The sequence below is a fragment of the Rhinolophus sinicus genome, chromosome 14 (genome assembly GCF_057876585.1).
Source record: "Rhinolophus sinicus isolate RSI-liver-muscle chromosome 14, RSI-T2T, whole genome shotgun sequence".
Classification (NCBI taxonomy): domain Eukaryota; kingdom Metazoa; phylum Chordata; class Mammalia; order Chiroptera; family Rhinolophidae; genus Rhinolophus; species Rhinolophus sinicus.
Window position 1 is genome coordinate 188,807,736 of NC_142514.1, and position 23,262 is coordinate 188,830,997.

The 23,262-nt window shown below is 54.5% G+C and overlaps 1 protein-coding gene across 1 annotated transcript; it reads right to left on the reverse strand.

Annotated features, from left to right (window-relative positions):
• Positions 1-990: 990 nt before the first annotated feature.
• Positions 991-21,079, reverse strand: NLRP6 (NLR family pyrin domain containing 6). Its single transcript, XM_088789917.1, has 13 exons — positions 21,067-21,079; positions 19,064-19,135; positions 18,820-18,887; positions 17,950-18,081; positions 8,927-8,986; positions 7,722-7,835; positions 6,746-7,103; positions 6,531-6,569; positions 4,519-6,295; positions 3,580-3,672; positions 2,408-2,578; positions 2,162-2,329; positions 991-1,719 (listed from the first exon to the last, which is right to left on the reverse strand). The coding sequence occupies exons 1-13, from the start codon at positions 21,077-21,079 to the stop codon at positions 1,581-1,583; spliced, it is 3,204 nt and encodes a 1,067-aa protein (XP_088646043.1). The 3' UTR covers positions 991-1,580.
• Positions 21,080-23,262: the final 2,183 nt, after the last annotated feature.

Genomic DNA, 23,262 nt, shown 5'->3' on the forward strand with positions numbered 1-23,262 from the left:
TGGTGTCGCCACGCAGCAGCCTAACCGTTTGTTTCCTTGTACTTGCCCCCAAAGAAAGGAGTCTAAGACGGATCCTTTCAGGGACTTTGCTAAAACCTTTGTTTGCACCTTATGCCTCCCTGTTTGGTCCCAGAAAGATGGCTGGTCAGCCAATGACAGGTACAACTTTCCACTTGGAAAGCAACCTAAGACAGGCGGAGCCGAGTGGGGACCTACAGGAGAACCCACGGGTTCGTATAGGTGGGCACAGCCCCCACCTTCCCCAGGCTAAGAAAAGCCTCAGCCTCTGTGGCTGCATTCCTTCCCAAAACCTGCAAGGGAAGTGATTCAATAATGTGCTCTCCATCTATTCCTATGCATATAGGTTTTGTCCCTTGGGGAAGTTGAGACTTACGGTCCAGCTGCCTGCAGGCAAGGGTGATTGGCTTGAATTGGTTTCCTATTATGGTGCATAGACTTCACAGATCTTGAGATTGACAAGCTTTACCTCCTTTGCTTCCCCACCTGACTAATAAAAGCTAATGCGCAGGCCCGATTAGGCGCCACAGCCCAGACCTTGAGGCTGCGGTCCCTTGGCCCCGCTTGCACTCTCTTCATGGCTGCTGTCTTTTCTTAACCCTGCGCCGCCAACCCTCATCGTGCTGGACGCGACACACTGGGAGTGAAGGGCTGACTGCCACGCTTCCCTCCACCTGAACTGGGGTCTCAGGAGCTGGCCGAGACCCAGCTCTGCTGAGCAGAGACTTGAGGACTGGAGGGCTGTCCACTGCTGGCCTGCGCATCAAGGCCAAGCCCCACCTCAGAGCTTCCTGCAGTTAGCTGCTCCCGGAGCCTCAGTTTCCTCATCTATGAAATGGAGATGACAGCCCCACCCCACACAAGTGGGTTAGGGACCAAAGGAAAAATGGTTCGGACGCCTGGTCCAGGGCAACAGAAACCAAAGCAAAGGAGAATTTATTATCAGCACATGCAGGCTGCCCATCACCCATGCTGTCACTGCTGCCACCTCCACCCTCCCCTGGTGGACAACTCCTCCCCTGGCCTCCACTGCTGCTCCCAAAGACCTTAGCAAGGGGACACCTGTGAGCTTGGACCCCACAGCCTCAGGGACGGCTTCCTCCTGATGCCAAGCCCCAAATTACTGGGGAAGGACAGTGACCGGCCTACCTCTGGTCAAGGGTCAGCCCCTGCTTGATCCTCTCTGTGGCCAGGGGCAGAATTATGGGGCTGTGGGGCCCCATAGTGCAGATGGAGATGGGATCAGTGAAGGTGTCACCCTGTGCCCAGTACATTGTTGGTGCTCAGTTACCAGGAGCTCCCCACATCATTACTGTTGCTGGGGGGGGAGGGGTCTGCAAAGGGCTGGCTGGACGGTCCCAGGGCAGGAGGGAGCAGCAGTGGAGGCCAGGGGAGGAGTTGTTTCTGGGTGTGGGTGACACATGGTGTGGAGAGGTCCTTTCCAGGATCAGGTCAGCAGCCCTGTCAGTCCAGGGCCCCTCAGGGGCCTCCGCCCTTGGAACTGGGAGGCCTACCCCGCAGGGCTGCCCAGAGACTTCCCGGCTGCCCTGGCCTGCAGGGTCTCAGAGGGCACTGCAGAATTCATTGGGAGGCTCAGGGTGGCTGTCCAGCGCTGGGTGTGTAATGACCAGACCTGGCTTTGCTGTCCTCACAGCCCGCAGTTCCTCCAGCGACTGGTCGCTCAGCTCCACGGAGATCAGACTACAACCACATACACAGGACAGAGGGTGGTTGGGGCGGGGGGAAGGAGTCCAGGGCTGGGGGAGGCAGTGACAGGGGAGCAGTGGGGGCAGTGATGGGCTGTTGGCCTGGGCTGTGCCAAAGGCACACAATGACAGAAGGTGGCCAGTCACAATGACAGAAGCCTCTGACGTTGTCAGAGGCTCGGGGAAAGGAGGCAGGAGCTGGGGGCCAAGCCTTTGGGGGAGTAGAAGGCTAGTGGCATCATTGACCCAGACTGTGGCCAAGGGCGCCATACAACAGACGGACATCTGGTCTGCAGAGTGGTCGAAGCCAAGGGCAGGGCCAGGGCTTTGGAGGGCGCGTCTCCAGGACTGGGCCACTCAGGATGGCTCTGGGAGGGGAAGCCCACAGGTACCCACCCCAACCCGCACTTCAGCACCCTTCCAGCCCCTGCCTCCACCTGAGGGTCTGCAGGTGGCATCCTGGGTGCTGCAGGACTGCACACAGGTAGGTCACCATGGGTCCCGACAGCTGGCAGCCACTGAGATCCAGCGTGGTCAGTGTGGGGCTCTGCCGGAGCATGCCCACCAGGTACTGAAGGGCTTCCTGGAGGCCGGGCTGCTCCATCCTGGGAGAGGGGTGATCTCAGGAGCTGCCGTGGCCCACCTCCCTCCCCCGCCCAACTCTCCTGGCGGCAGGGCCTCACCTGAGCTTCTGCACCCGGCACTGGGGCCAGGCCAGGCCCTCGCTCAGCACACGCAGGCCCCCCTTGCTGAGCCCATTTTGGAGCAGGCACAGCTCAGTCAGGTTGGGGGCCGTCCTGAGGGCCTCAGAGAGGTCGAGGCAGACAGAGTCAGACAGTTTACAGTGGGACAACCTGTGGTCAAGAAGCACATGGGTCTGTCTGCAGGCACCTCAGCCACCTCGTTGTACCCCAACTGTGCAAACTGCCCGCTCCCGGGGGGCCATGACCACATGTGCGCCCCACTTCTCTGCGAGCTTTATAACAAGCCCATGCCCGCCTCCCTCAACACGTCTAACTGCGCAGAACGGCCCGTCAAGCTGAGATGGGCCACAAGTCACTCAGTCACCCGGTTCCTAGCACTTGGGTGGTCGTGTCGCTCCTACTTGCCTGCCACCCTAAGTAACGCTGCTATGAGCACTGGTGAGGATCACTTTAGTGGTAGGACCGATGGTCCACTCCTGCTGGTCACCGCTTCAGCTCCGTGTGCTTACTTCCTGGCTGCTAGAAACACCCGCAGGCCAAGCAGGTACCGCGTGACGCTGACATGACTGAAACTTACACTATGGCTATCAGTACCAGATCCTATGGCTTCTCTGACTTTCTGCTGACTTAGTGATTGCTGAGAGTCGCTGGAAAGTTATTCTGTACTAGATGTTGTACCTGTTTCCTCATTAACCCTCACACCAACCCCCCAGGTAGAGTCTACTGGCTCCACTGCACAGGAGAGGGACCTGGAGCTCAGACACTGACCTGCCTGAGGGCACAGAGGCAGGCGGCCCTCCCAGTGTCCCAGTGGACAGCCGGCAGTTTCCCACAGCACTGAGCAGCCTTTCTTGGGAAGGGAACTACATCTGATCTTCATCCCTCCCCCAGAGGGAGGCACCCCGCTTTCCACTCAAACCAGGGCTAAACCCCTCCTGAACTAGCTCCTAAGCCGGTGACAGAGCTTCTGCCCCCATCTCCTCTTCTGCCACTTTGTGGGCAGAGCCTGTCCACCCAGCATGGGACACCAGAGGCCGCAGGCTGTCGGCCGGTCCCCTCAGCCACCCCAGACAGGGCCACACCTCTGCCCTGCCCAGGGTATCCCGTTCTGCCTCCCTTCCAGGGGATGGGCTGGGGGCACGGTCACTCACGTCAGGCTGTTCAGACCACAGTGCTGGTCAGTCATGGCTTCACAGAGTGGACGCAGTGGGGAGGCCTGGGGTTTTCTCGTGGTGGCTTGAGAACTGCTAGGAGAGAGAGGAAGGTGAAGACCCCCCCAGCCCCTTCTGCCCTTCCCTCCTTCAAAGGACCCCTTCCTATGGTCCTCAGGTGTCCAAGCTGCCTCTGCCCTCACTCTCACTCAGCCCGTGCTGCCCCCGTCACCCCAAGCCTACGGTGAACCTCTCGCCTGTGGCCCAGGCACCGCCCTGCTAACAGCGCCTATGTGAGTCCAGTGAGAGCATGCCCGCCTGATGTGGGTCTGTCCTTGCATCTGCCATGGGCATGCCATGTCACCGTCCTTACATTCATTCCCTCGACAGGTGCTGAGCACCTGTGTCGGTGCTGGCTTGTAGGTCAGTGCACAGAAGCATGACACAAGCCTTGCCCTGGAGCAGCTGGGAATCTGGCCGATGAGACAGGCATTGACAGATGTTATGGCTTTCAGTGGTCCATGGGGCACTTCTGGGGCCAAAGGGTCCCAGGCCAGCTGGGGTAGTCTTGGCAGGCTTTGAGGATCTGGGCGGAGGGAACAGCAGGTGCAAAAGCTCCGGGCACAGGGGGCATGATGTCTTCCAGAACTTATGAGAAAGCATGGGGGGCCCTGCTGGTCCACAGCCTCATGGCCATGCTATGGGGTTAGCCTGGGATGTGGGTGGGGGATGTGGGGGGACATGGGGAGTGGTGGAGGGCATTTGGGGGGGCATGGTGGAGACAGCCTGGGGAAGGAGGTGGGCACTGGGAGGCTGCCTCGCAAGGGGATGGGCCACACTAGCCCTGAAGTCCTGCCTCTGGTCTGGGGAGCAGGTCCCCATGCGCAGATGGTCACGCAGGCCCACTGGTGCCCCACTGAGGGCAGCCCCAGGACTCACGTGCTGCCGTTCAGGCTGCTCTGCAGCCGCTTCATCAGGCTCCTTTTCTTCTTCTTCTCCTGCGCCGTGGCCAATCCGCAGCTGACCAGCCGCAGCGCCTGTCCCGCAGGGCAGCACCGCACGCAGTAGCTCAGGGCTGCCATGTCCATGCGGCTGAAGCGCAAGCGCTCCAGCGCCAGCTCCGGGAGCCCACGCAGGGCTTGGCGCACGAAGGCGTCCTCCTGCGTCTCGTACAGGCAGTACAGCAGCTCCAGCAGTTGGTTGAGCTCCTCGCCCTCCTCCTCCTCCTCCTCCTCCTCCTCTGCCTCGGGCTCTTCGCACTTCTCCGTCTCCTTGGCCCCCTCTGGCGCCACCCTAGTGTGCCCCTGACCCTGGTCCTGCACCCACTTCAGGACATCCTGCTTCACGCGCTCGGAAACCACGCAGCCGAAGTGGCCCTCGATGTCGCGCATGCGCTCCGCGCTCAGCAGTCCGAAGAGGAAACGCCTAGTGAGCACGAGGTGACAGCGCAGCTCAGCGTCCCCCTGCAGAAGCTCTCTTACGCCTCCAGCCGGCGCCCCGGACGGCCCCTCGTCCTCCAGCAGGTAGGACAGAGCCGCGAAGAATTCCTGGAAGCTGTGGTCGATGAACTGGTAGGCGACCTCGGTCGCCAGCACGCCCGGCAGCTCCATCTTGCTGAGGAATAGCGTCTGGACTTTGGAGCCAAGAAGCTCCAGTCGTTCCAGATCCTTCTCAGCGAACTGCGCCCTGCGCCCGAGAACGCCTTCGCGGGCCAGGCGGCACAGCTTGCGCAACTCGCCCTGCATCCTGGGCACTGCGGCGGGCGCCGAGCGCAGGACGCTGGCGACGAAAAGCAGGTACACGGACGTGGTGGTCTTGGAGGTGCGCGACAGGTCCAGGCCAAGTTCGAGCTGCTGGTGAAGAACGGTGCACACGATCCAGCAGACGAAGGGCACGAAGCACAGCGCGAACAGCGTCTCGTTCTCCTTCACGAAGCGGTAGGCGCGCTCTGCCCTCCTCGCGTCCTGGAAGAACTTGTAGAAGTACTTCTTCTTGTCCTTGTCGGAGAAGCCGCGTACCCCGCGCACCTCGGCGCACTGCGGCGAGAACTGGTGGCCCGGCAGGCTGCCGGGAGCGGCGGTGCGCGTGGTCACCAGCAGGCGGGCCCTGGGTAGCAGCGTCTTGCTCAGCAGGCCGCCCAGCACCCGCGCGCCGCTTGCGGCCTCGAAGGGGTCGGCGCAGGGCGTCGCCCCGGCCGGCCCCGGCGCCGGCAATTCGTCCGCGCCGTCCAGGATAAAGAGCAACCGCTCCGCCTGCGCTAGCATCTGCTGCACCGGCGCGCTGCGGTCCGGGCACTGCTCCAGGATCAGGTCGGCCAGGCTCCACGTGCCCGGTCGCTCCAGCAGCTCTCGGCAGGGCACGAAGAAGGCGAAGTCCACCTGGTCGTGGTACAGCTTGCCCGATGCCCAGTCGTACATGATTTTCTTGGCCGCCATGGTCTTGCCAATGCCCGCCGGGCCCTGCAGCACTACGGTCAGCGGCCGCTGGCCCTCTTCATCGCGGCGGAACAGGCTGTTGAAGGTGTGGGTGTCCGAGCGCCGAGCGCGCTCTGGCTGCGGCTCCTCGTCGGGCCCCGGGGCCTCGAGCGTCAGCGCGGCGCTCTCGGGCGCGATGAGCAGCTTGGTGAAGCGCTTGGTGATCTTCACGGAGCGGGCGTTCCTCTCCTTCACCTTGGCGTGCTGCTGCAGCACGTGCTCCTGGTACTTCTTTTTGTACGCTACGGGGAGGGAGACTAGGCTGCGGCGGGCCCGGCAGCGACCTTCGGCGCCCACTGCCCTCCCCACCCGGCTCAGGCCTCAGTCTCCCCTCCCCCGCGCCGGCCTTCCGCACCGGCTCCTCCCTGGGACCAGCTGTCGGAACCTGCGACTGGCACGGAGAGCATTCGTGCTCCAAGCCTGGGCTCACGGTCCCGGACGGCTCGGGGCCTGCGCCCTGCACGGAGAGAGACCTACCGGACACGGAGAGCAGCGCCGAGGAGCTGGGGCCGAGCCCTGAAAGGGAGACCTGCCGTGAGGCTACGCCGCAGTTGCGGGGGGAGGGGAGCAATAGGAGGTCGGGGACACCCTCAGGAGCACCCGGGGTCTGAGCCCTGGGGCCTCGACTCTGCCCAGGCGCGACGGAGGAACTGAGGGGCAGGGACCTGGGCGACCCCCGACCCCGAGCTCACGCTGCAGCCGCTGCTCCTTGAGCCGCGCCGCGACATCGCGTATGTCCGCCTTCTTCAGGGTCTTTCGGGCCACGTCCAGCGCGGGCTCCGGCCCGTAGAATTGGGTCAGCTGCTCCGCGAGGTCCACGGCGTCTGCGCGCTCTAGCCGCCCCCACGGGATACTGCGGCCCTGCAGCGGCGCGTCCCGCAGCTTGTGGCGGAAGCGCTTCAGCTGCTCCTCGCTCAGGTCCTCGAGCGCCGCCAGAAGCAGCTCGCGGGAGGCGGCGGCTCGGGACTCCACGCTGGGGGCAGACGGGCAGGTGAGCGGGGTCAGCACGTTTGTCGCGTTCGCAGACCCCGGTCTCGCATCGCCGTCCCCCTACCCGACGTCGGGGCGCCCACGACGGGCAGGGGCTCAGACGCTCCCGGTTGTCCCCTGGTGGCTCCGGACCAACGCTCTGCAGGGAGGGGAGTCGTCCCCTCCCCAAATTGGGGTCCTGGGCTTTTCCTCCGAGCGCGTCGCCGCCTGGTGATGAAGCGGGGCCCTCCAGGGCAGCACTGGTCGTCGCTGACCCAAGCGCCCTGGGACGCCTTCCTGCCCCGTGCGTTCCTTTCTACTTGGTGCCTTTCACACACCTGGCTGGCCAGGTCGGGCGCCCAGGATGAGGTGTCTACGAGGGCCTGTGCCCTCCGCTTTCCTCCCCTCCCTGCCTTCTCTTGCCTGAGAGTCTGGAGCAGAGCTGGCCTCAGCAGGGAGCCAGAATCACCCCCTGGCCCAGGCTGTGTTCTTGAACCCCCACCTGGGGGCCTTGCACGCGGGCTGAGTCTGAACTCCTGGTGGGAACACACCCCACAGATGTGGTCTGTGGGGATGGACTCCCTGGAAAGGGGAGCCTGGGGGAAGCTGGAGCCCCAGGACTTAGCAGGGCTAGGCAGTAGCCCCAGAGGGCCAAAAGGAGCCAGTTCCCAAGTGACTGCTCTGAGACCCAGCACTCACCTGGAGCAGGAAGCGTCTGGCTGCGCCATGGGGACCCGCTCTTAGGTCTACAACTCCGAGGTAGAGGTGGGGATCAGACGGGTGGCCGCTCTGCTCACTGACTAGAGCCGAATCCTAGGGGGTTGTCCAGCCCCATCCATGCCCCAGGCCCAAGTGCTATAGCTCAGCCAGCACTGTCCCGAAGCTCCTCAACTCAGGCACTGCGGCACAGGTGCACAATAGCCGTTTAAGAGCTGTGCTTGGTGACCTTTGATTTTCTACTTTCCTTTATTCGGTTAACATTCTCCGAGGACCCATGGGGTGTGGCGGCAAAGTGTAGTGAGCAGGTGACTGTGCAGAGCAGGGTTGGCAGCATGGAGATGGCTGGCTCAGAACTAGGTCTTAAGCCTTAAAGCCTCAAGATAGGTTAAACCCTGAAGGCAGGGTCAAGGAAGGGCATCCTAGGTAGAGGGAGACTGCGGACATAGGAGAGGCTAGCATGGTGTTATGCGGAGAGGAAGGCTGTCACCTGGGGGCCAGAAGATGAGGGGACAGGGAAGCGTTCTGTGTCTTCCCACACCTGGCTTGAGGGGGACGAGGCTTGCCGGGAGGAGTGTGTGTGACTGATGAGGGAGCATGTGTGATCACACGACTGTGTGTTCCACTGACAGTGCCTGCCTGTGTGGCCACGTTAATGTTTGCCTGTGTGTATCTGTGCTCAGCTGGGTTATGGTACCCCGAGACATCAGGTCTGCATCCTTGACCCCTGTGAATGTGCCTCTTGTGCCAAAAGGGACTTCGCGGGTGTGTTTAAATCCAGGATCTTGAGATGGGAAGAGTCCAGGCAGAGGGAGTGTGGCCCAGAAGGCAGTGTGACACTGAAGCAGGGTGCCAGACTGTGGGCTCTGAGGAGGGTGGGCCACGAAGAACACAGCGCTGAAGCTGGACTGCAGCTGGGAAAGGCCCGGCGGGGGCTCCCCAGGGCCTCCGAGGGAGTGTGGCCGAGCCAACAGCTGGACCTCAGCCCAGTGAAACTGGTTCTGGACTTCTGACCTCCAGAATACATGTATGTTGCTTCCGGCCATGGCCTTTGTGATAACTTTTTCTGGCAGCCACAGGCTACGCCCTCAGCCTGTTTCTGAGTGCCTGTGTGACCGCAATTCTGTGAACATGTCTCCTCAGGGCCCGTGGCTCTGCAGTCATCACTGCCTTTGTGGCCCCATCACCTTCAGGCCACAGGTCATCTGCATGTTCAGTCCTGTTTGCTCAGGAGCCTGAGAACTGCCCTGAGGGGGATGTGGGGGGGGGGTGCGGAGAGGACCCACAGTCCTGGGAGACTCTAGTGTGCCCCCTCCACCAGGAGGAAGGATGTCCATTTCCCCCTATGATTTGTTTTCTATTTAAGACAAATAGATCCCACCTGTCCTTGAGGGGGGCTGATATTGTCAAAGGTATCCTTCTGTTCAGTCACACATCAACCCCATGGTGGCCCCCTTGCTCTCCTTTGCACCCTGAACTCTTGCTGGGACCCCACCAGCCACATGTGTCACAAGCACACATCCTGGGGGGGGGGGTCGCTGTGTGCTTATTAGAGGACAACTCTCACATGTTGCCACAGAGCACTGAGAGGCAGAAGCAGCACCTGCCCATGTGTGGGCAGCCTTGTTCTGGCCAGGCCCAGCGCAGGGCAGGGGTGAGACTCTTACTCCAGATCACAGTGTGGGCAGCACCCAGCAAAGGAGAGTGGCCGGGGTCTCCTTGGGGTTAGGGTCCTGGAGACAAGCTCTGACCAGTCTGCTTCAGTTGGCTGAAGGGGATGACTGCCATGTGCTCTGTGTGTGGTCCCAGCCCCCTGACTCGCTCCCCCGCCTAGACCCCTTAACGTGCTGGTATTCTGCAGAGGGAGGTTTGCCAGTCATGGCAACAGCCTGGACAGCAGATGCAGATGTGTCAGAGCTTGGCTATGGACAGAATCTGGGCCCTGCATAGCTTGGTGGCATTGTGGGGCGTTGGGCCACAGCCCCCCCCCCCAGGTGCTCTCACACCCTCTAGCTTCTCCAGGCACAGACACACACCCAACATAGGCCAGGCACCTTCATTTCCTCTCTCTACAGTACAGATTCTTGAAAGCAACTGCACTGTCTCCCTTCCGTTGTGGTTTTAGACAGCAAGTGCCATGGTCAAGAGCATAGTCTCCTCAGCCAGGCTGTCTGGGGTCAAATCCTGGCTCCACCATCCAATAGCTGGGTGACCTTGGACAAGTTACTTACCCTCTCTGTACCTCCATTGCCTCACCTGCAAAATGGCGTGGTCACAGCATATCAGCATCAAGGGTTGTGTGTAATTCATGTGCTTGGCACATTCTAGGCTTTAGTTACTGTCACCACTCGTGTTCTGCTGGTGTCCCCTCAATACAAAGCTTTGTTTTCTGGGGTCACCAAGAACACCCCAATTTCTAAACCCACTTCAGTTCTGAGTCCCATCAACTCTCCCCAGCACTCAGCACTGCTAACCATGACCTTTCTCTTGAAATGCTCTTTTCCTTTTGTCAAAGGGACTGAGGGGTGTCGGTCAGAGATGGCACCCGGGCTGTGAGACATGGGGCTGAGAAGTGGTGTCACCTCTGCTCTGGTGTGCTCTGCCAGACCAGCATGGGGAAGTATCCTGAGGCTTGTGACTGGGAGATGCCAAGGTCATTCCCGTCTCCTGAGACATACCCTCCTTGAGTGGACTCTGTGCACCATGAACTCAGCACCTGCTGCTAACAGCTCTGGGACAGGCTTTGGCAACTGAGCCAACATTGCCAGAAATCCTTGCCATGGGGTGAGATGTGCAGGCATGGAGATGAGGACCGGAGTTTGGGAGCAGCCAGAGGGCAAGGGGCTGGTGGTGGTGGTGGTGGTGGTGATGGTGGTGGCGATGGTGGTGGTGGTGGTGGTGGTGGTGGTGGCGATGGTGGTGGCGATGGTGGTGGTGATGGTGGTGGTGGTGGTGGTGGTGGTGGTGGCGATGGTGGTGGCGATGGTGGTGGTGGTGGTGGTGATGGTGGTGGTGGTGGTGATGGTGGTGGTGGTGGTGATGGTGGTGGCGATGGTGGTGGTGGTGGTGATGGTGGTGGCGATGGTGGTGGCGATGGTGGTGGCGGTGGTGGTGGTGGTGGTGGTGAAGGCCCAGAGAGTGGGGTGAGGAGGGGACGAGGGAGGGAATGGGAAGAAGAAAGAGAAGGGGAGGATGGGAGCCAGCATGCGTGCAAGGCGAGTTTTTTTGGGATTTCTGTCACCACAAGGTTTAGCTTCTGAGCGGGGCTACTTCCAAAGGTATAACCTTGAAATCTTTCACAAATAATTTAGACTGAGTTTTGAATGTCCTTGAAGGTCTCTCCCACAGGGATTTTCCTATCCAGGAACATTTCATGAAAATCTGATCATTTCTTCCTCACTGTCAACTCTGGTCCATGCAGCTGCTGAGGAGGACACCTAGGGGCCTCACGACCAAGTCAGCTCGTTGTGCTGCACACTCTAAACTGGAAAAGCTTTGTATCTCAATAAAACTGGAAAAAGAAACCTGAAGGAGCTTTATTTATTTCAGACATAGCAGATTTTCAAGGAAGGAAAATCGTCAAGGATAAGGCGGGACATACATGTTGGTGGAAGGGTTGGTTCTCCAGGAAGACATACAGTCCTTACTGTGCATGCGCCTAATCACAGTGTCAAAGGCATGAGGAAGAGCTGCAAGGAGAAATCGCTGAATCCACTGTCACAGCTGGAGACACGCCTCGCTCACACCTGGACAGATCCACCTCGCAGGAAATCAGTAAGGGCACGCTGAACTCAACAGCACCGTCAAGCAATGGGGTATAATCGACACCTACTGACCACTGCATCCACCATCAGCAGGACACTCATTCCTCTCGGTCTCACATGGAACATTCACCAGGAGAGACCACAGTCTGGGCCATAACACACGCCTTACCAAGTTTAAAAGAATAGAAATCATACAATGTCTCTTCTCAGACCACAGTGGAATTCAATAACAGAAAGATGGCTAGAAAATTTCATAATATGTGAAGATTAAACTTCCAAATAACACAATGGTCAAGCAGTCTCAAGAGAAATTTAAAACTATTTTTTACTAGATGAAAAAAATGCATAACTTGTCAAAATTTATGGTATTTATCTAAAGCTTATATGAAAATTTATAGCATTGAATGAATATATTAGAAATGAAAAATGCTCTAAAATCAACAACATAAGCTTCTACTTTGAGAAACTAGAAAAAGGAAAGCAAATTAGATCTAAAGTTAGCAGAAAAAAAGAAATAATGAAAATTAGAGCAGAAGTCATGAAACTGAAAGCAGTAAGTTAATACAGAAAGTAAAAGAATGAAAAGCTAGTTCTTTGAAAAGATCAATACAATTCATAAGCCTTTAGTTAGACTAACCAAGAAAAAAAAGAGAGATTAGTTACTCAGTTACAAATAACTGATATAAAAAATGAAAAAGAGGCCATCACCTACAGATCCCATGGACTTTAAAAGGATAATGGAGGAATACTGTGAACAACTCTCTGCCCACAAATCTGGTAACTTAGATAAAATGGATAAATTCCTTGAAAGACACAATCTACCAAAACTCACACAAGGACAAGTATTTAATATGAATGTTTGTATCTGTAAAAGAAACTGAGGGGCAGACGGGTGGCTCAGTTGGTTAGAGCACGAGCTCTGGGCAACAGGGTTGCCAGTCCATTCCCACATGGGCCAGCGAGCTGCGCCCTCCGCAACTAGAATGAAGTCAATGAGCTGCCGCTGAGCTCCTGAGTGGCCAGATGGCTTGGCTGGTTAGAGCACGTCCTCTCAACCACAAGGTTGCTAGTTCAACCTTGGGGGATGGTGTGTGGTGCCCCTGCAACTAACAATGTCAACTGAACCTGGAGCTGAGCTGCACTCTCCACAATTAAGATTGAAAGAACAACTACTTGGCTTGAGGTGATGAGTCCTGTTCGCCACTAAAAAAGCACACTGTTCGCCAATAAAAAGTCCTGGAAATACACACTGTTCCCCAATAAATAAATAAAAATAATAAAAAACTGAATCACCAATTAATAATTTTCCAAAACACAAAGTAACAGGCCCAGATGGGTTCACTGGTGAATTCCACTAAACATTTAAAGAAGAAAGAAATGATAACAGTTTTCTATAATCTATTCTGAAAATTGAAGCAGAGGGAACACTTCCTAACTCATACTGTGAGGCCAGCATCACCTTCATACCCAAAGCAGAGAAAGACACTACAGGAAAGGAAAATAATAGACCAATACCCCGCACGGACATAGATGCAAAAATCTCCAACAAAATATAGCAAATCGAATTCAACTTGTGTAAAAATGAATTATGCACCACACCCAAGTGAGATTTATCCCATGTATGCAAGGCTGGTTTAATATTTAAAAATTAATTAGTGTGAACCATTATATCAACAGGGTAAGAAAAAAGAATCTCCGTATCAATAGATGGAGAGAAAAACATTTGATAAAACCTAACATCCATTCACAATAAAAACTCTCAGCAAACTAGGACTAGAGACAAGCTTCCTCAATTTAATAAAGAATGTCTACAAAAAACCTGCCATTAACATCATACTTAATGATGAGAAACTAGATATTTTCCCCTAAGATCAGAAAGACGTTCCCTTTCACCACTTCTAGTCAACAAAGGAAGTCTTTGTCTAATGCAGTAAGACCAGGAAAGGCAATAAAGGGTCTACAGATTGGGAAGGCTTTTTTTTTTTTCACATAACATGATTGTCTATGTAAAAAATTCTGAAGAATAAAAAACTCCTGGAAGTAATAAGTGATTACAGTGAGGTTGCAGGATACAAGAGTGTCTTGTTTTCCTGAATACCAGCAAAGACCAAGTGGAATTTGACTTTAAAACGTAACATCATTTACAGTAGTTCCATAAAAGTGAAATACTTAGGTGTACATCTAGCAATATATGTACAAAGTGTATATGAGGAAAGCTAGAAAGCTCCAATGAAAGAAATCAAAGATCTAATCAATGGAGAAATAGTTCATGTCCGTGGACAGGAAAACTCAGTATTATTAAGATGTCAGTTCTTTCCAAGTTGATTGATGGGTTCAATGCAATCCCAATTAAAATCCCAGCATGTTATTTTGTGGATATTGACAAACTTGTCTAAAGTTTATATAGAGGCAAAAGACCCAGAACAGGCAACACCATACTGAGTAACAAAGTCGGAGTACTGACAGTACCTGGCTCAACTTACTGTAAAGGTGCAGTAGTCAGGACAGTGCGATATGGGAAAAAACTAGTCAAATAGATCAATGGAACAGAATAGAGAGCCCACATAAAGAACCACACAAATACAGTCAATGAATTTTTGATAAAGGAACATGGGCAATTCAATGGAGAAAGAAGAGTCTGTTTCAACAAATGGGCTGGAACAACTGAACATCCACATATAAAAAATATAGACCCAGACTTTATACCCTTCACAATTACTAACTCAAAATGAATCATAGACCTAAATGCTAAATGTAAAACTATAAACATTTTAGAAGATAACTTAGGAGAAAATCTAGGTGACCTTGGGTTTGGCGATGACATTTTCGATAAAACACAGAAAACGTGATCCATGAAAAAAAAAATTGAGATATTTGACTTAAATAAATTAAAAACTTTTGCTCTGCAAAAGACACTATTAAGATGATAAGTAATAGATTGAAGAAAATATTTGTGAAAGACACATCTGATAAAGGACTGTCATCCAAAATATATAAAAAGAACTTTCGAGATTCAACAATAAGAAAAGTAACAACTTGCTTAAAAATGGTTAAAAGCTCTGGACACGTAATCAACGACGATGGAAAATAAGGCCATGAAAAGACGGCCAGCATTACACAGCACCAGGGAAATGAACGTTAAAACAACGGGACACCACTACACACCAATTGGAATGACTACTGTCCAGAGCTTGACCACACCAAGTGCTGGGAGTACAAGGAGCTGCAGGAAGCGCGGGGGGCAGCATGTGGCTGCTGACAAAGCCCAACACCGGTTACCAGACAATCCAACAATCACATTCTAAGATATTTTCCTAAAGGAGCTGAAAACTTACGTCCACACAAAAACGTACACGTGGATGTTTATAGCAGCTTTGTTCATAATTGCTAAAACTTGAAAGCAGATGTTTTTAATAGGTGGAAGGATAAACAAATTGTGGTCTACCTGTATAATGGAATACTGATCAGTGCTAAAAAGAAATGAGCTCTCAGCCATGAACATACATGGAGGAACCTTTGATGCATAAGACTAAGTGAAAGAAGCCAGTCTGAGAAGGCTACACACTGTGTGATCCCAACTCTGTGACATTCCGGAAAAGGCAAAACTATGGGGACGGCGAAAAGATCAGTGGCTGCCAGAGGTTGGGGGAGGGGTGAACAGACGCAGCAGAGAGGTTCTTAGGGAGGTGGGACTGCTCCGTGTGACACTAGAATGGTGGGCACATGACATTATGCATTTGTCCAAAGCCATAGAAAGCACACCAAGAGCAAACCCTACTGTGATCCATGCACTTTAGTTAATACCATGTCAGTATTGATTCATCAGCCGTAAGAAACGTACCGAGCACACTGACGCGTGGAGCACATAATGGGAAGGGGTATGGAGGTATTAAAAAATCTTTGTACTTTCTGCAAATTTTTTTCTTTCACCTAAAACTGCTCTAAAGTGTAAAGTGTATTAAAAAACCGTGACGTGATATCAGTGCGATGATTCTGGTGAAAAGGACGGACAGTACCCAGTGTTGGGGACGACGTGGAGGTATCGGAGCCCTCACGCACTGCCGATGGGGACGTGAGTGATGCAGATACCAGAAACCAGCTGGGCAGCCCCCAGAATTGAAACATGCTGTTACCGTGTGACCTTGTAAGCAACACCAAGGTGTCTACCCTTGGGCCATGAAAACATAACATCCCCATAAAAACTCCTGCACCCAAGTGTGTAGCAGCAGTATTGATAAGAGCCCAAAGCAACCCGATGTTAACTGACAAGGGACACATGACAGTGGCTCATCCACACCCTGGAATGGCATTCAGCCACAAAAAGGAACAAAGCACCAATACGTGTCATGACACGATGAGCCTCGAGAAAATTATGCTCCATGAGGGAAGGTGACTACAAAGGACAAACACTGCGAGTCTGTTCAGATGGACTGTCAGACAGGCCAGGCCAGGGACAGTAGACGGCGGTGGCCCAGACTGGGCTGGCGGATGCCTCCACTGGTACTGGGCAGGGCATTCTTTCTGGAGCAATGAAATGTTCTAGAATTGACTGTGGTGATGGCCGTACAACTCCAGGATATACTGAGAAGCACTGAAGTAGACGGCTTTAAATGGGCGAGCTGTTCGTTGTGTACATTTATCTCACCGAAGATGTTTTAAAACATTTGCTGCAGTTGGCGACTCATTGGGGGTCCTGTAAGTAGCCTTGATGTGGTGAACACACCCAGTGCCAGGTAAGCTTTATTCGCTGTCTGTGCGCCTGGTTGCCGCAGCCCTGTGGCAGTCAGCTGTTGGCTCAGTGGCTTTGGTGGCTCCAACAGTGGCTTAAATGAGACACTCGGCCTGAGCAGTGGCACTGCTCACAGGGTAGCTCTGAGGGGTCTGGGACCCAGCTCCCACAGGCAGGGAATGCTCCCCATTCTGCAGCTATCCTGGGTGACCGTGTCACCACCAGCCTGTGGAAGAGGAAAAAGCGAGGGCTGGGGACATGTCCTTTCCTTCCTAGAGCGAGACCAAGATTTGCACACATCACTTCCACTCACATTTCACTTCCACTCTCCCTCTTGGCCACTAACTCATGGGGCCTCACTTTTTGTCAGGGAGTGTGGGCCGTATGCCCAGCCTAAATTCCATGACCACAGACGCTCTTTGTTAAGTCTGTTCTGCCAAGAATTTATGATTCTGTCCCCACAGCCCTCCAACCTGAGGACCCTGAGGGGACCATGTGGCTCTCCCAACCTGAGGACCCTGAGGGGATCACGTGGTCCCCCCAACCTGAGGGCCCTGAGGGGACCACATGGCGCCAATCTGAGGTCCCTGCAGGAACTACGTGGCTCACGTCTAGTGAATTTGCGACAAGATCCAGCAATTGATGCTGCTGCCATATACTGGCTCAGACATGCAGGGACTTTAGCTCCAGGTGTGACAGTTGATCAAAGGTCCAAAACCTCAAGGACCACCCAGCAGAACCCACAGGAATATGGAGAACCCCACGACTCGGCCCACAGCCACACCCGGAAATCACTGTTCAGCTCTGCAAATCTCAGAAAACATGTCACCCTGTGCTTCAGGGCCCCTGGAGGGTCTGTCATGTGACAGGGCAGTCCTGTCCTTGAAGAAGCTGTAGGCCTTCTCCCTCTGCTCAAGGTCAGGCTGAGGGCAGTGGCTGAACCCCGCCCCGTCTGCGGCCCCTAGCAGCACACTCAATGCAACCCCCCTCTGTCCTTCCCTTCCGTCACGCCCCTCCAGCGCCCTGGCACCCCCACATCACTGTCCTGCTGGCTGGGCCCCTCTCTAGCTGGACTCTGTTTACCTTGGGGAGCAGCACCACAGCCCCCCACAGCTCCACAGCCCCTCTCAGCTCTCCTTCCAACACAAGGGGGTCTCAGGTGGGGTCTAGTGTGCAGGCGCTTGTCCACCTGGGAACCGTTGTGCCCTTCTCCCCCATCAGCAGAAGCCCCCCTTGTGCAGGTTTGTTGGGTGTCTTCCCATAGCTTGACTTCCCCGCAGGCGACCATGAGACACGGTCCTGGTAAGGACAGAGAGCTTTCCGGAAGCCCATGTTCCTGGTGAGGAGGGTGAGTGGAGGTGGCACGGCCTTTTGCTCTTGGCCTTCCTCCACTTTGTCCTGGGGTGGGGGCGTGGACACAGGGCCTGGGGGTCTGAGATGAGTGTGCATGAGACTGGGGAGCAGAGAAAGCAAAGGAGCCTGATCAGGACAGCATCTCGGGCACCAGGACGGCATCTTGAGCACCAGGACGGCATCTTAGGCACGAAGATGGCATCTCGGGCACCAGGATGGCATTTCAGGCGAGCTGCCGAGACCCACCCCTGGCTCAGACCTGCTCCCAGGTGCCCCAGAGGCCACAGATGCTGTCTGAGCAGCTGCTGCCCTCCGTCCACCATAGAGCCCTCCTCCCCAGCAAGGCCTTGGCTCCTCTGCCTACCACGAAAACGTCCACGGCCTCTGTGTCCTTGTGCTCATAGCCCCTCCAGCAATATCCTTCCTTTGGCGCCTGTAGATTCCGAGGGGAGGCTTCTCCCAGGGAGCCTCTTGGCCATGGGATCCTCCAAGAGGCCTGTCAAAGCAGCCGGAGAGAGAAAGGCTTACACTGGTCTGTAAAAGAAGACAAAGAAACATTATTCAGCCTTAAAAGGAAGGAAATTCCTGCTACAGCATGGAGGAAACTGGACGACTTTATGCTAAGTGAAATGAGCCAGACACAGAAGGACAAACACTGTGTGTCCTTCCACTCACACGAGGTCCCTAGAGGAGTCAGATTCACAGAGACAGGAAGTAGATGGTGGTGCCAGGGCTGGGGAGGGGGAGGGGAGTGAGTGTTTCTTGGGGACAGTGTCAGTCTGGGACGATGGAAAGTTCTGGAAGTGGATGGAGGTGATGGCCACACAACAGTGTGAATGTGCCTAATGCCACTGGGCTGGCAGTTAAAATGGTTAAAAAGGTAAGTTTTACGTTGTGTTTATTTTACCTCAACTTACCAAACAGAGACAAAGAGACTCAGTGTGTCCATAATCAGACTAATGATTAGCTCAGGTGTGCTCCCCTGACGGTGGGAAACACAGCCTCTCTTTGTCTAGCCAGGAAGGACTCAGCAGGACCTTGAGAACAGCAACCTTGTGTCCAACCGGGAGGACAGGCTCATAAAGTTTTGTCCGGCTTATCATGCCTCAACCCTTATCACCTGTGGAGAGCGGGTGGGGGGACTGGGAGCAGAGAGCAGGGCACGGGCTGGCTGGGTGCCCGTGTGCCTGCATGCCTTTCTGAACTCTAACCCCCTCAAGGCTAAATCACTCACTGCCTTGCTGGCAGTCAGTGGGGCTTCTCTCACCAGCCCAGCGTCCACACTTTTGGCCACAGCACCACCTGTGCAGAGGGAAGGGCTCACCCCACGCCCCTGTCACCTGGCCCCCAGGTTCATGCTGGTCTGCCCTGGAGGGAAGTCTTCCCCTGGGGCCTCCTGTGGGCACTTGGTGGAGGGCCATGGGTGAGGTCCTCCTTCAAAAGGTGGCCTGGACCCTCACGTCAGGAAACAGACCCACCTTGTTGCCTTGTCAGATGGATGAGGGGGGCGCCCAGCTTCTCAGGAGGCCCAGGGTCAAGAGGACTGAGACCTGGCAGGAGCAGAGCCAGGGGGCACCTCAAACACGGCCGCACGAATCCCTCCCATGAGTCCCTGTTCTGTGGCAGGGCTGGAGGCTCTCCTGGCTCCTGAGGACATGGCTGGGCCAGACACAGGGAAGCCCCTGGGGCCTGGCGGCTGCAGTGGGGTGCTCCTCCCAGGGCCTGGCTCCTGGCCTCCTCTTCTCACAGATCTGTGAGGGGCCCTGCCCCCCACCTTGGGCTCCAGTTGGTCCAGAGGCCCCGCCCTCGCCCCTGCCCAAGGCTCCCTGTCATCACCTGCAGTGAAGGGCAGCTGCTCACCTCTCACCTGGCCTGTCCACCTGTAAGCCTCCTCCTCTCCTGTGATGTGCCCCGCAGCACTGCAGCCACAATGCTCCCTCCCTGCTGTGCTCCTGTCACCCCCAGGGGCCACCTGCCTAAGTGGCCTCCCCTTTCTCATCCCCTCAGCTATGTCCAGGGGTCTGGGGTCCAGTGCATATCCTGACTCCTAGCTCTGCCATTCACTGGCCACTGGGTGGCCCTCCACAAACTCTGGACCTCCCTGGGCCAAGTTTCTTCATCTGCAAATGGACAGTACCTGCTTCCAAGGGTTGTGGGTTTGAAGGGAGGTAATTGGTAAAAATGGTTTAAAGCACTTAAAATACAGCCTAAATGAAGTAGGATCCCTACCTGACAACGCATAGGAAATTAGCTCAAAATGAAACAAAGACCTAAGTTTAAGAATTAAAACTATAAACATCTTAGGAAAAAGCACAGGGGAAATTCTCCATGACCTCATTGTTAGCAACTATGACACCAATAGCACGAGCAACACAAGAAAAAAAATTTGACTTCATCAAAAGTAAAACTCTTGTGCCTCAAAGGACACTGTCAAGAGAGTGAAAAGGCAACCAATAGATGGGAGAAAAATATTTGCAAACCATATATCTGATAAAGGATTAAAATCTATAACATAGGGCCTGCCCAGTGGCTCAGGAGGTTAGAGCTCCATGCTCCTAACTCCGAAGGCTGCCAGTTGGATTCCCACGTGGGCCAGTGGGCTCTTAACCACAAGGTTGCCGGTTCGATCCCCACATGGGCCAGTGTGAGCTGCGTCCTCCACAACTAGATTGAAACAACTACTTGACTTGGAGCTGATGGGTCCTGGAAAAAAACACTTAAAATAAATAAAACTTAAAAAAAATTCTTAAAAAAAACAAACACGCAATAACAATAATAAACACCACTCAGCAAGACACCGCCACACATGGACATGAACACAGCTGTGAGACATTGATATCCCACGGTTATGAAACCTTACTGAGCTGTTCGTACAGTGCTGCCAATGCAAGTGCACTGTGGCAAGTGTGTCCACTTAATTGTCAGAGCGCCTACAACCCAACAACAACAAACAAATACAACAATAAAAAATGGGCAAAGGACTCACTAGACATTTCTGCAAAGAAGACAAAGCCAACAAGACGGCACCCTGGGGCCTCCTTGCCCCTCCCCACTCCACCCAAACCTCATGTAGAGAGCATGTTGCCTGTCCCCTTATGTCCATGTCCACTAATCCTGCGTCCTTCCACTTTGTTTCTCAGACATTTCAGCTCCTGGATCACTGTCTTCTCAAATGCACTCTGGGTAACTCTTGTGATTTCAGAGTCAACGTAGACCATCTTTCCAACAGTTCTTACTCTCCTGCGATGGTCCCATCTCTGCCCCTGAGCTTCTCAGGCCTCTGGTCACCCTTAGATCAAACACATCCCACGTCTGCACCTGCAGCCTGTCCTGGGTCATACCTGGGCAGACGCTCTGGACTGCTGCAGACACCCCCCTTCTCCACAGCCCTTGAGAGCCAGTGAGTATCCGTTCTCTGTCTCCCACATCTTGTTCCCCAGTCTCTCTTGCTTCCACTCTGGATGAGCTCCTGTCCGCCTACCGTGGTCACCCATGAGCGCAGTAAGCCCCTCCCCTCCCTAGGTTGTCCCTCCTGGACGCACTCTGGCTCCCAGCCTCATACCTGCCCTAGTCCCCAAGCTCAAGCCTGCCCCAGAAGTCACCGCCTGGTTGGACTCCAGACTTGCGACACCCCAGATGTACATTTCCACCCAAATTTCCAACCTGTGTCCTAAACTCCCGTCTCGGCTCCACCAGCAAGTCCTACAGAAATCGCAAGCTCACGTCCAAAAGCTAATTCCAGGCTTTCTCCCCAAAGAGCCTCACCTGTCGCCTTCCCCAGCTTGGAAGCTAGTGATTCGCTGCCTTCAGCTGCTTTACCTGGGACTTCTCACTCCCTCCAGACCCAGCCTGTCACCGTCAACATGCCAGGACCCAATTACCGGCACTACTACGGGGGGCCAGCCCCTCACCTTCCCCCAGGTGCCCTGTGCCCCACTTAGCTACGACAGGGCCTTGTGAAACCTGCAGCTGGTCTCACCCCTTCTCTGCTCAGTACAAGGGACCAGGGCTCCTTGGCTGCTTTTAGGAGCACATGTCCCTTGGGGTGGAAATCATACACGGTGAGTCTGGAGCATTTTCTGGTGCCAGTAAGTGAGGAAGTGCTCAAAACAAACTAAAGAGGGATGGCTGGATGGCTCAGTTGGTTAGAGCAGGAGCTCTGAACAACAAGGTTGCCGGTTCGATTCCCACATGGGCCAGAGAGCTGTGCCCTCCACAACTAGATTGAAGACAACGAGCTGCCGCTGAGCTTCTGGAGGGCGGCCGGATGGCTCAGTTGGTTAGAGCATGAGCTCTTAACAACAAGATTGCCAGGTCAATTCCGGCATGGGATGGTGGGCTGTGCCCCCTGCAACTAAAGATTGAAAATGGCAATTGCACTTGGAGCTGAGCTGCGCCCTCCACAACTAGATTGAAGAACAATGACTTGGAGCTGATGGGCCCTGGAGAGGAACATTGTTCCCCAATATTCCCCAATAAAATTTATTCAAAAAAACCAAAAACCAAACTAAAGAGTCCATAACAGAAGGCACGCCAAAGGGACACGCAGCCATAAGAAGGGACCCCGATGCCAAAACCAGAAGGCTTGAGTAACATAGTAAAGTAGTATTGACTGTAGCCCTGAGTCCACACCGATTTAAATCACTGAATAATGATGAAGGAATAAGTAAATATGGACAAAATAATAATAATAACAGCAATAATAAATGGGAGAATCTCTCCCACGCAGAGAATCCCGAGCCATCCATGCAGGTCTGCACCCTCAAGGCGGTGCGCACACGTGCTCCGTAAGTGAGGGCTAGGCACGGACTTCCTCCCAACGGTACAGCACAACCAGGAGAAAAAGGAGTAACTCAGCAAGGGACAAGAGGGACAAACCTCACCGCAGCCAGCTGCTCAAGGTCAACATCACAGTGACAAGCCATGTTGACAGCATGTGCCCTTGACATGGGGTGAGGAGAAGGGCCTTTGACCTCTGTGGTAACCTCAGCACCCCGCTCCCCCCCCCCCCCCCCCCGAAAACAGCACACAAACTCCAGTAGATGGCGTCCTACAAGGTACCCGAGCAGAGCTCTTCAAAACTGTCCTTGTCATCAAAAACAGAGGAGAGGAGCCTAAGGATGCGTGATGAGTACATGTCATGTGGGGTCCGGGGACAGAAAAGGACAGTAAGGGAAACTGAGGACATCTGCATAAAGTGTGGACTTCATGTAGTTAACACTGATATGTCAGTACTGGTTCATTAATTGTGACAAAATGTACCCTAAAAGCTGTGTCAGTCAGGGTTCTCCAGGGGAAAGAGAACTCACAGGACAGCCAGCGGTGTTGGTAGATAGGCTAGAGACATAGATTTATTATAAGGGCCTGGCGGACATGCCCATGCATTCGGCAACCTGGAGACTCAAGAGAGCTGATGGTGTGAGTTCCAACCCGGAAGCCAGCGGCCTTGAAACCCAAGGAAAGTTGATGTTTCAGGCCTTGGAGGCAGGAGGAGATCCAGGACCCATGAAGCAGGCGAGCAGGAGGAGTTTCCTCTTACACATGGGACGGCCAGTCTTTTGGTTTCATTCATGTCGTCAACTCATGCGCGACCCACCTGCACTGGTGAGGACGGTGTGCTTGTCAGTCCCCTGATGCAACGTCCCTAACCCAGGAGCAGCCTCACAGACACACCTGC

What these genes read in the sequence shown, in the direction of transcription:
- NLRP6 (XM_088789917.1), bottom strand. An exon ending in CAAGGAGCAGCGGCTGCAGC is followed by an intron (nt 6,570 to 6,745) that starts GTGAGCTCGGGG and finishes TCTCCCTTTCAG; the next exon opens with GGCTCGGCCCCAGCTCCTCG. An exon ending in TGCCGGGTGCAGAAGCTCAG is followed by an intron (nt 2,330 to 2,407) that starts GTGAGGCCCTGC and finishes CCCCTCTCCCAG; the next exon opens with GATGGAGCAGCCCGGCCTCC.